This window comes from Toxotes jaculatrix, chromosome 14 (assembly GCF_017976425.1).
Source record: "Toxotes jaculatrix isolate fToxJac2 chromosome 14, fToxJac2.pri, whole genome shotgun sequence".
NCBI classification, from domain to species: domain Eukaryota; kingdom Metazoa; phylum Chordata; class Actinopteri; family Toxotidae; genus Toxotes; species Toxotes jaculatrix.
In genome coordinates, this window is record NC_054407.1 from 18,110,362 (window position 1) to 18,123,475 (window position 13,114).

General features: G+C 40.7%; 1 protein-coding gene across 1 annotated transcript; it reads left to right on the forward strand.

The window, feature by feature from the left end:
- The first annotated feature begins 6,143 nt into the window (after positions 1–6,143).
- On the forward strand, positions 6,144–9,039 carry oprk1 (opioid receptor, kappa 1). The gene is made up of 3 exons (XM_041056029.1): positions 6,144–6,388; positions 7,234–7,586; positions 8,501–9,039. The coding sequence occupies exons 1-3, from the start codon at positions 6,144–6,146 to the stop codon at positions 9,037–9,039; spliced, it is 1,137 nt and encodes a 378-aa protein (XP_040911963.1).
- Positions 9,040–13,114: the final 4,075 nt, after the last annotated feature.

Sequence of the window (13,114 nt, forward strand, 5' to 3'; positions counted from 1 at the left end):
TACACATGCCCTTCACATCTCTTTCTTCAGTATTTCAGCTCATTCAGCACACGCAGTGACTGCAACAATCAGCTGTAGAGTTTACACAGCGACAGTCTTCCTATAGGAGAAAGAGACAGCTGTTTGTATGTATTTGGACTTCTATAGTAGGAGGTGTTGATAAGGGACTGAGTCTGAGTTTTGAATGTAACTAAGAAATGGTGCCAAAGGCTGTTTTTTTTCTTGCTGCAGATTTTTTTTCTTTTTCTTTGTTAGCTACCACAAACGCATTACTACATAAAAATGTTTAGAAATAAATATATAGAATATTCAGAAATATTTAAGAGGAACTCCACTGATTTTACACATCAGAGTCTGTGTACAGGTCTTTGGGAGTACTACTGCACTACTGATTGAGGCCACTACAGGTTGCATTGTGGTTAATGTAGGTGCCAGAACAACAAGGAAGAAAAATGTGTGGAATGAAAAAGGCAGTATCTCTGTTTCTGCTGTATCTGATCTTTCTTACAATGTTATAAATCAGTGGAGTAATCTTTCTAAGAGCATTAAGGGTGTGTTACTGAGTAAACTAACCGCTGACAACCACAGACCCACAATCAGTTCCTAATGCAGCAGGATACGGATGTTATGGGCTCTTTTCATTCAGTTGCAGCTTTAGATAACAGTCAGTGTTATCCACTGATATACAATGTGATATAAGATGTCACAGGACAATCTTAGTGAGTGTAGGTCATGAAAAAAAAACATTTATGTTGATTAAAAAAATTTAAATGAAATGAAGGGAAAAAAATTAGTAACACATTACATGATCACGTGTCAAATGCCAATAATAATAGTGTTTCACTGATTAATGCACAAAATTTAAGGCATGTGAAACAGGAACTTAAATGTCACATATTTTACATTTACACTGGTACTGCTCATGTCTATCTTTAGTATTTAACATTCAATATGTACAGGCAGTTATTTACAATGTTATTTACATTTCTGTCTCACTCACAGCTGCTCACCTGGCCGGGCTGGCAGCACCACTGATCAGCTTCCAGATGCCTCCAGTGCTGAAGTTAAACTCCGTGAGGAAAACAGACATGTTTTTCAACTCGGAGTCCTCTGGGGGAATCACGCTACCCTTCTCACTCAGACTGAGAACATCCAAACAAAACTAAATTCAAATCTACTTAAACTTTCCATCAGGCACCTCGACATTCTTCTGAGTGTTGGTTCTTAACCTTGATAGATGAAGAGACCCCGTTCCACATTAACGCATACACTTGAGCGCGTAACGTGTCCTTAAACTTTGTTAACAAGCATTCAAATCAGGGTTCTATCTTTGCAAACTCTGACACGCTTGTCCCTCGCGATTTGACATCTAAAAGGTCTAGAGAGCTGGGATGTACACAGAGTCAATATTTATGTAGAGGCTCACTGCCTCTGGCTGCAGTTGCCTGACCCTGCTCTGCTCTCTGAGTGCTTATTTACAGTGGCTGGTACTCTGTGGTCCCTGTGCATGCTCACCTGCAACAACTGAGTGAACTCTGGACCCTGAAACAGATGGTTTTTCTTCCCCCACTGCCTTTTTTATTATGCTACCCACATTTGTTGTTCAGGGTCAAAGCCGAGGGTGAAACTGGCTGTTTGTGTGCACAGCCAGCCTCTGGGGTTTGTTTTATAGAAGAAACTCCCCCGTGGCAATGAATGTCTTATTTCTCGTCACAACTTTTCAATTCAGCTTTGTTCCCCGTCTCTCAGAACGAGGTTTTATGTCTGGATATTTAATAAATATTCAGGTAATTTAAAAAGTGAAGAGCTTCTGCTTTGTTGCTTCCAAATTGTTTGTGGCATCTTCACGGCATCTTCATCTGCTCGCTGAGAGAAGAGTATTGTTGTCTTGCTTCATCGATCAAATCCCTTTGCTCTTGTAACCATGGGTCAGAGACTGTCCGTTCCCATAGTGACAATCAAAACAAGACTCTGCCGACAGCCACGCAGCACGAAGCTCGATTTAAGGCTCGTTCTAAGGAAAATCACAAATAGGGTACCAGAGTGTTTACGCCTCACTCTTAAGCCTGACAATGATCCTCTTGTGAGCAACGTTGCGCTGTGGATACCTCTTATCTCATGCTGTGAAATGAACTGTGCCACATGGACACTAGAATCACCCTATTTCCAAGGCTTTCAGAGCTCAACTTCATATCGCTTGTGACCGAGTGCATGTGCACAGTGATCATTTTCCTGCCAGGCTGTGTGCAGTCACACCAGGTTGGAGTTTCAGGCTGTACTGAACCATCTTTGTAAATAAGTTGGCTGTTGAGTGGCCTGTCTGTTCAAATACAATCAGTAAAATCCGGCTTAAAGTGTATCTTGTTTCCGAAGAGTTACTGGATCATGTAATAGAGATTTTGGACACGCTCTCGGACTCATGGGGTCAGACAGCGCTGAGGAAGTTGCACACTCATCTATTTACCGAATTCACCTGCTGAGTGATGGCACTGAAAATTTTCAGCGGGCACCCAAAAAGTATGGCTTCACTTCCCAAAACCCAATAACATTTTCATTCCTAAATAAGCACTTATTATTCAATAATGGATTAAGAAACAGTTCCACATTTAATAAAATAAAAATTAAACAAATTCAAATAACTGGTTAAGTGTTGTCAAACTCTCACATTCGAGCAACTCTCAGCTCTACGGAACATTTTACCATCTTTCAGCTCATTGTTTTGGTTTTACAGCTTTACTGTTTTGATTTGCTCTCATTACCACCAGCATGTCTGCTGTTTTCAGCAAACCCCCATAAAAACTCTTTTTTTAAAACTCACTTTCAAACTGTCCTAATTCTTAGACTGATAAAACCTTTTACAGCCACATTAGAATATTTTACAAATCCATTGTCACAAAGCTTAAAACAAGATTTTTTTTTTCTTAGTCCATGAAATGTTAACATTTTAGCGAAATGTATTATTTAATGGACAGTGACAAACAAAAGCCGCTTTGTCCCTCTTTTCATCGGGCTTCACCCTCTCAGGAGATTTCAGACAAAGCACTCTGATGAATATGAATCTTGGGGTAATGAGACATTATTATAGACTCACCTTACCATGATTGCAAATGGATCTTGATGGGAGTAATCCGTAATCAGTTGTAGAACTGAAGAAATTACACCATATCTCATCAATAGAAACAGGTTACTAAACCCGAACGTCAGTGTGGAGAACAGAGGGGGAAGGTATGAGCCTGCAAAACACCACTTTACAGTGGATAAACTTTTAAATATCAGATTAGGATCCTGGGAATAGACAGAAACACGATGATCTGTTTTTAAAATAAAGCCTATGTTTATTTTACAAAAATTAAAGAGAGTGAATGAGCTGCTTTGAAACTATACAATGAGTCTTATCTTTAGAAAGTAACTTAACGCCCTGTTTTGTCTTGGAAACACCCAATTCCAGTCTGGTATCGACAAATGGTGTATGACACCAGTTTCTTATGTCATGGTGTTTGCAAATCGGCCTCAACAAGATGCCCTGAATACATTACATATGTTCATCTGTTGCATTATTATTGCATTGTAAATTTAATATGTTCTGTTTAAGTCAGTTTCTCAAAGAATGCCATGACCTTAAGGCTTATAGGTGCAAATTGTGCACATTTGTACTGAGTGAGAAGTGTATTTCATCCTTGTGTAATAGGTCTGACTGAGTGTGGGAGCAGAGGTAGATATCTTGAAGTTTAATCAATAATGTAGTAGTAGGATCAAATGAGTATTGCTTTGTGGATGGGGAAGAGTTTATCTATGAAATCCACAGTTTGCTGCTGTGGGAGAGAGCTTCTTTTATATCCGAAAGCCGCTCGGAAATCGAGGTGGCTACTCTTCCTTGTTGATGCAATATGACAATGAATGTTCCGGGGGATTTCACAGGAAACTAACAATGCATGTGGAGGGCCGTGATCTCAAATCGAAAAAGGGGGATAAATGAAAAGCACCGAAATGAGGCGATAATCTGCTGGTGAGGCACACTTCAAAAACCCCAGCTTTCTGCATAATCATCTGGAAAAACTCCAAACTCAAAAATAACTGAATAAATAAATAAGCTGAGGTTTTAGGGTTTTTTTTCACATGATAACACATTTTCCTCCAAATACAAAATGAACAAGATCTAATTTCATAGTGCTGTATACCTGTCTCCATTATTAAAGCATTAACTGAAGGTTTCTACTGAATAGACAGCCCCCAGGCTCATTAAGCAAAGGGAAGGTAAATGCAAATGGGGGATTTGTTCATCCCCCATTTGCACTTGACATCATCTACTGGAGGTTACATAACAAATATTTCCTCTCCTCCTCTGGAACTCAAATAAAACAACCTGTTTCAAGTGCCAGAGGAAGAGAGGCTGTGCGCAAATAGACCTTTGGCACTTTATTATTAGGTCTAAGGATAAACAGTGTAACTGTCTTTATTCCTCCACCCGGGCTCTCAAATGAGGAGAGATATGATTCACTCTGTAACTGCTGCCAGTTCAAGGTTCAAGTAGGACCTCGGTAAAGTTGCACGAAATATTTGCACCCACAAACACAGGCCATCTTCTAAAGTCAAGCCTGCGCACTCCTCAACAATAGAAACACACCTACAAAAAAAAGGCTTTGTCACTCAAGCAACACCTGGCCATGATGGGTCTCTAAGCAACGCGTGTTAGTGAATGAAACGAGGGAAAGGAAACAGCACCCGCTTAATTATGTGCTGGATGAAATCTTTGTCCTATCTGTTGGGGGAGGGAAAAAAAATGGGAAGTGGATGGAGAGGAACAGCCTGTGATTTCTGAGGACAGGGGTGTTCTCTTTATTCAAAGCTAGATTCTGAATTTTTCATTCTGAGCTCTCGGCGCTGGCGCATTTTCTTGTTGTGGGGATGATTAGTTGATGCGAGGCGGCATGGGGGAAAATGTGACTTGATAAAACAGAGAAAATGCACATGTAAAAAGATGGAAGTTACGAGCCCGCAGGGCTGAAAGGACCTGATGAAAATGACGCTCTTCTCTACTCGCAGCAAAACTAATTTTGACCAAAATGGAGTTAAAAAAAAACAAACAAAAAACAGGAGTAGTTTTTATTCCAAGGTCTACAAAATGCTCCTCTATGATAGTTCTCATTTCTGCCCGTGTTATTTTACACATTGCTTATAATTTGACGTTGCTGACACGTACAGATGCAATCAACTGAAGGTTGCTGTTAAGTGTCCTTCTTACTTCTTGCCTCTTCAACATCTGATAGGACTCTGCGTGTTTGCAGTGGTACTTCTCACAGGAGTTGCTAGGGAACATTTTATGGCAGCACTGATGGGAATTTAAACATTTTCAGATAGACGTGGACATCATACTTTGGTATATTTAGCTTTTCTTTTTTCCTACAGGCAACTTATAAACACATTAGAATATAAAAACAAGATTTATTTAAGGTTATTATGACTGAATGAGCGAGCTGATGTCTGAATGGTCACAGCTTTGCAGGTGTGATGCGTTTTACCAGACATGATGGGGAAAACAACAACAAACAATTCTACATACTGCGTTAAATGTTTGTGGCAGATATATTTTCAAATGACTGTGGGACAAATGGTTAGAGCCTTTCCTGCTGGCTGGATACTGTCATATCTGTTGTCTCAGCCTCTGATGTCACTGAATGAGCAGTCGGGCTTCCAATGCGCACCTTCGGGGACGCAGCGGTGGCACAGGCAGTGGATTTTCTCCTCGTCCGCACAACTGCCCAGAAACCTTTTGTTTCTGTCACATTTCCAGCATCCTAATTTTAATCTGTGTGTGTGGGCTTCCTTTCAGACACTCCTCATCAGTCTTGTCTCATCTGAATGAACTTTTTGGAAGCAGAAAATACAGGTAAGGTGGTGCACTTGTGTGAAAACGTCCTTGAGCGCGGGCTATTGCGCTTTTATTCGCTGGAGCCAAAAATTTGCCGTTCGTGTGTGTGTATGTGTGTGTTTTTCTTCTTCCTCTTCTTCTTCTTCTTTCCGCAGCAGTCGTCAGTTATTCAGCTGTCCTCTTGACCGATATCTGCGTAAGTTGAGCGGACAGTTTACGCCCAGCAACAGCAGCAGCAGCAACAGCTCGGCCGGTGCAGGCAGCTTTCGGTGCCATGGATAGCAGCGTGGTGCACATCTACAAAGAGGACAGGTGTCCCTCGGGCCAGCCGGAGGAGTGCATCCCAAACTTCACCTGGCAACCCAACTTATCGGACATCTTCAACTACACACCCAACGGCACATGGGACGCTGAACCCGAGCCCATGTCGCCCATCATCCCCATCATAGTGGCGGTGTACTCCGTGGTGTTTGTGGTGGGCTTGGTGGGCAATTGTTTGGTGATGTATGTCATTATCCGGTGAGTTTTCGGCTTTGACGCGTTTAAGCTGCTCGTATCATGTCAGAAGCAAAACTGGTGTGAAGCAGCGTGCTTGCATTAGGCTCACAAAGCAATAGGAAATTTAGTGCGCATTCACTTTTTTTTCTAAAGAATTAGTGTATTGTCGTGAAATTGCCAAACATAATTTTTGTTTAACTGCTGTAATGAATGTATTGAGATTGGACGCACATGCACCCAGGTCCATGCAGGGCCACAAATGGAAATTACATGTGATGATAAAGAAAAAAGCTTAAAAATGACATTATGAAATTTGTTAACGTGTATATTTCTTGGATTTTTGTTGCTTGTGCTCCTTATGGTGTTTCCCCTGAAAGTACATAGTTGAAAAGTGTTTTTTTTTTTCTTTGTGTATGTTGGTAATCTACATTATCCTGGGCTATTTCTTTCACCAATGACGGCAAAGCCTTATAGATTGGAACAAGGTTTGCAGTGATTGTAATGTCAATATTTCCTCTCTAAGGTGAGCTGTTCCATTCCATGTGAGGTTCTGTGTTAAGCCTCATAAAAGTCTATTCATTTTAAGAGCTGGATGTGGAAATCAGCCTTGATAGATTGCATTTTAAAGCCTTGAATTTGGCAAGAGATGATGGAAGTGAAAAAAGTCTTTGTGTTATACTTGTGTACATACAGTATTTTGGCTGCTGAAGTGTTTATTCAGGAGAAACAGCTGAACACCCTGATAGCGGATCCTTATCTGAAAACATGATTTCATTAACCTTGTTCTTCTTTGACAGGATTTAAGCAACAAAATAGAAAAAAAGACACTTAAATCCATCCAACTGAACGATTTTCTCCCACTACAGATACACCAAAATGAAAACAGCCACCAACATCTACATCTTCAACCTGGCCGTGGCAGACGCTCTGGTCACTACCACCATGCCCTTCCAGAGCACCGACTACCTGCTCAGCTCCTGGCCGTTTGGCGAGGTGGCATGCAAAGTCTTCATCTCCATTGATTACTACAACATGTTCACCAGCATCTTCACCTTGACCATGATGAGCGTGGACCGCTACGTGGCCGTGTGCCACCCGGTCAAGGCGCTGGATTTTCGCACGCCCGTCAAGGCCAAGATCATCAATGTGATCATCTGGGTGCTGTCGTCTGCTGCTGGCATCCCTGCCATGATACTGGGCAGCACTAAAACCAATAACGGTACAATGACCTTGCATACACCCCATGTGTCACACTGTCATGCACTGGCATAGCTCCACTTTTGATGTTTAACAGGCATTTACAAGTCTTTCTGCTTGTACTTATCTGGTTAATGCCGTGTCTATGTCTGTCATAGAGACAAAACACCTCCTGTCAGCTGCAAAGGGACTCTTAAAAGCAATTTCAACCTTGAAGACCCCGTGCATTCTAACACCCTTACCCTAAATTATCTCAATTAACTTCTGGAAGCATCCTTCAAATTCTGTGAAGAGGATGTGCTGTAGGTTTGATGAGAGCCTACATTACAGCTACTTGACTAGATGAGACCAGAGCTATGACAGGCATAATGGGTCTTCCTTGACTGAGAGTAGAGCTTGAAAGATTTTTTTTTTCTTTCAGTGGCAGTCTAATAAACTGTTCATGTTCACAATGAGCCTCCATTCAATAAAGCAGAGCGCACTTTACCTACAGCTGCTGGACCAGCTAATGAGTCTGATTCTGCCTCTATGTAATGACGACTTTACTGCACCGCAGGATCTGACATTAAAATGTTTAGTCATGCTCTTCGGATTTCAGTATCGATCAGTTGGTCTGTTGGTCCAACTCTTCGGTTCAGACTGAAATATCTCAACAACTGCTGGATGGATTGCCATAGAATTTAGCAGACATGTTGTTTTTTGTTTTTTTGTTTTTTTAAGATGAAACTATATACTAAACATCACCTTGTTAACATTATTTTTGTGAATATGTTAGCCTGCAGACATTAGCTTTTAGCTTAATCACAGCTTAACACAGAGCTGCTAGCATGGCTGTAGTTTCTTCTTATTCTTGTTTTTAACTCTTAAATTAAAATGACTCTCCGTATTTGACTGGTCAGCTTTTGTCTTCTACCTCTGTTTTCCTGTAAATAATAGGGACTACAGAGTGTGCCCTACAGTTCCCTGAACCCTACACCTACTGGGACACGCTGATGAAGATCTGTGTCTTCATCTTCGCCTTTGTGGCACCCGTCATCATTATCACTGTCTGCTACACGCTGATGGTCATGCGGCTGAAGAGCGTGCGCCTCCTGTCAGGCTCACGCGAGAAGGACCGCAACCTCCGCCGGATCACGCGGCTGGTGCTGGTGGTGGTCGCTGTCTTTGTGGTGTGCTGGACGCCCATCCACATCTTCATCCTAGTCAAGGCACTGTCTGCCAATGTGCCCGAGACCACCGCCGTCATGGCTGCCTACTTCTTCTGCGTGGCGCTGGGCTACACCAACAGCAGCCTCAACCCCATCCTTTATGCCTTCCTGGATGAGAACTTCAAGAGGTGCTTCAGGGACTTTTGCTGCCCCGGTGCCCAAGGACACGGGGACTGCCAGGGGGTGAGCAGGGTGAGGAGCACCCTGCGGGACCACTCATGTCCCACGGAAGGTCGGGGAGATATGAGGCAGGCCAGGCCTGTATGACTAGCCATGGACATGTCCTCTATGCCCTGTCAAGGCTGGGAGGACTCCAATGACCTGGGTTTGACTCAAATCACCACTGCCATCTAACTGAGAGGTCTAGGTTTTACTTAGAGAATTCAAAACCACAGTCCCTTAAAGAATAATCTTGTGATATTCTACATGACCAAGCCAACAGTGAATTAATTCTACCAACAAGTATCATCTGTGTATCCAGAGCCTGATATGTTGGATTCCTCCACAGTTGTCCAAACCATGAAAGCACATCAATGAGCCACACTGTTGCACTGGGTGACATTCCTGCTGTAAATTCTCATTAGAGAACCAAATGTGTATGAAAATAGTCCCAACAAATGAGCAGTTTATTTTAAAAAAAAAAACAACAGTGGCCAGAGCTTTTTCAAAATTACTGAGCCTTTTTAAAAAATGAAACAAAAAAATTAAAAATGAAACTAAATATTTGTGACCTGTGAAGATTTACATTTTCCAGAGGAAACAGTTGGCTTGAGGGTGGGTGCCACAGACAGGGTGCAGGTATGGGTACAGAAAAGTATTGAGAGATGGATTAACAAGTTGTTGATTTTGGTCATGTTATGGGACGTCCTTTAAAGTGAGGTTCAGATTAAAAGCCTATGAGATAGTGAAGGTTGAAGTTCAAAGATGTCTCTGGTGTCACAGCCCAGTTAGATCCTAATTCATTGTATAGTATTTATAATTTATGACATTCCTTCTGAAGAATTTGAAGTGAAATGTGTTAAATAGCTGAAATGTAATTGAAAACGTACTTTTTCATAGTATTTAACTAATAGTTTATATAAACAATGAAAAGATGATGAAAGATGTCCAAGCAAGACAAACCAAAAGTATTTTATTGTGTAGCTATATTTGCATTTTGTTTACCTGATGTGTAAGTTGTCCTCTTGGCTTTCACATTAACGTGAATAGTACAGTTCTCACATGCATAAAAAGATCAACTGGTGTTTTGTGTGCAGAATGAAAATAAGAAATTGTCCCTGATTTTTTTCAGGAACAACCTGCATCATGAGCTTTGTTTTACATTAATTGTGTTCTGTGTGAACTGTAGTTTGGTGCTTAGCTGTACTATAAATTTGTGCATAGCCTGCATCTTAAAAGAGTCTGCAAAGAGTCTCACTTTGGCAGTGAATCCATGTAGAATATTTAATAACTTCTCAGGGATCCTCCTCTGTGATTCACCACAGGAAGATACTGAATCCACATTTTTCTTTTCTCCTTGATGACACGGTTGACTTTGACGAGGCTTAGAAACACCTGCGTCTTTAAAGTTGAACTCTGTGCTTCAGGAAACTATTATTACACTCGACACTGCTCCACACCTTTGAACATTTCTGCCGTGATGCTACGTCACATCCAGCAGATGTCAAGTTTGTACATAGAGTTGTCGGGCTGATATGTTCTCACCTTGTCTGAAGCTACTAGTACATGTGAAAACTGGGTAGAGGGCTCCAAGGCAACAGCCAACACGACAATAACATGCTGTAACCGCACAGCAGGGCTTTCAGTGTTTAGTGCAATTGTTTGTACTGTAAATCTCTGCTCGAGATGTCATCTTGAAGCAACCATGCATTTGTGAGTTTATCCTCATGAAAATTAGGTTTTCTCTCTCTCTCTCCTCCCACCAAAAGTATCAGACGTTTTTTATAATATGTACACTAAATGTTGGTAATGTTGATAATCAGCAGCCTGAAATGTGATGTTGAGCTGTTAATTTAAATAACGTGCAGACTTTATATGTTTGAAATCGGCTGCACTGATTCTTTCCTGCTAGGCCGTGGTCTTGAATGAATCAGTTCATTATGACAGCAAATAATCTGTGAATTTACACAGATAAGGAATGTTTTCGATGGTATTCATTAAATTTATTTCATTTCACATGGTCTGAACCACTGTGTGTTCCGCTGTATATCACATCTTTGTCATCTTGTGAAAACTAAGTCATGTGACTGATTTACTGTCTTGGTTCCCTGAATTATTTTAACTTTTATGGGAGTCATCAAATCAGCCAGATTTAATCAAATTCAAGTCGAGGGTTTTTCTTAATGTAGAGGTAACCATATTTATATAATCTGTCTAAACCTGATAAAGATACACTAGTTATAGCAGAAAATGTGTTTTTGTGCCTTGTTTTGTGTGCCTTATTCTTGGTCTCTAAACTCAGCTATTTTGCTTGCTCTGAAAGGTCAACAATCAACCATATCCATTTTTGTGATTATTTCATTTCCTTAAGTGTATGAAAGTATATCCTGGTATAAGCTCAGCGCTGAAAGTTATTGTAGCATTATCTCTTCCTATAGGTCTTATAGAGGACATCCCACAGTTAGAATGTGTTTCTTAATTATTCCTCTAATATTGTAACTTATTTGATGGACAAGATTTCACTCTTTGCCGACACCGTTCTTAAACACACGATCAGACAAATTCAGCCAAGGTCTGAGCTCCATGTGTGTATCATGTGCTGCTGCTTTGTAAATGCGTTGTATCTGTTTATCTATTTGTATTTTGCTGTATCTTTTGGCTCTGAATGTCAGAACATGCTTTATACATGCGCAACTAAGTCACAATAAAGCTGGAAAATGTGAGACTGATTGATTTAAGTTTATGATTTATGTAGAATGAAGGAAGAAAAATAAAGAATAGCATCACAGACCGGCCTTGAGATTATAACCCACGTTCCAATTTATTCTGTTTTTTTTTTTTTCAATCTTTTTTAACTCCATTCAACTCAGGCACAAAGTTAATGTTTCCATGGTGAGCACACCCACTGAAAAGCAGAGGTCCAAGGCTTCTTGTACTAATTGTGAGGTGTGCTGTGGCCTTCCAAAGGAATTTACATTGACTGCAAATTCAGCTCAGGTGTGTGTCAAGAACATTTTGAAGGTTGGGGCACAGGTTGCGTCAGGGGCCTAGTTCCCCCTCGACCTGCCCTTCACTGTGAAGTTCTGGATGCAGCTTAATCTACAATAATAATGCCGCTATGCACATTGAAACACTCTAAGATAAAATGCTGTTGTCACACCTCTGATGGTGCGACAACAGCAAATCACACACACAATATTAGAGCAGATCACCAAAGTAGCAGTACCAGCAGAAGCAGACTGCCAGTGACAAATTACATATTTGGTCTCTAACGCCAGTTTCAATGGTGCAGTAGTGGGCAATGATTTTATAGCTTTTTATTGCATATTTTTGATGAAAGGGCGTTTTTTTTCTGTCTCATGGGAGATGCAGCCATCTTTACCGCAGCTGGCAGGCCTCATGGTGAACAGAGATTCTCAGAGATTTGAGAGGCAAATTAAATCAATCAGTCCTTGCGAGCTCTGATGAAGCTGTCAGCCATTATGGCCAAGATAACTGGATCCCTCCCCCCACACACACACTCACACACTCCCTGTCTCTCTTTCTTTTTCAAGGTGTGCTTGCATTAGCAAGCCATTACATATAGCCAGGTTCAGTAATAGGCTCTTGTGTCTAATAAAGGCTCTAATAGGCTTCATTGTTCCAAGGAAAAACTGTCACTCATTACTTTCTGCATAAAGCACATGCTGCAGATGACAGTACAAGAGGAAAAACTGGAAGGCAGGTGTGCTATTCTTAGTATGTGTATCAGTCTTATGTGCTAAAAAATGATATCAGTATTATCTGGCAATTAATCGTGTCACATTTTAATAAAGCAGCATTTATACATGGTTTATAACTACTAATTATTATTGGGTAATAAACAATTTACTAATTCTTTGTTAGAATTTTTATTCATGGAGAATAATGGAGAAACATCAGCCACAGATATTTTTCACAACCTGGCAACTCCAAAGTTGTTCTTACTAATGGCTTACAATCAGACATGTAGCCAGGGATTTTAGAAGTAATGAGATCACATTCAGTTCTCTGAAATGTCACCCTGCACCATCTGCAGAAGTATTTGAATAGCAGCCATTTTCTTCATCCATTTAACTGTTCACAGATGTGTTTTTGTTAATGTTTGTTTTTTTATATTTTAGTCAATACAGTTAGTACATTTACTCAAGTACTGTACTTGAGT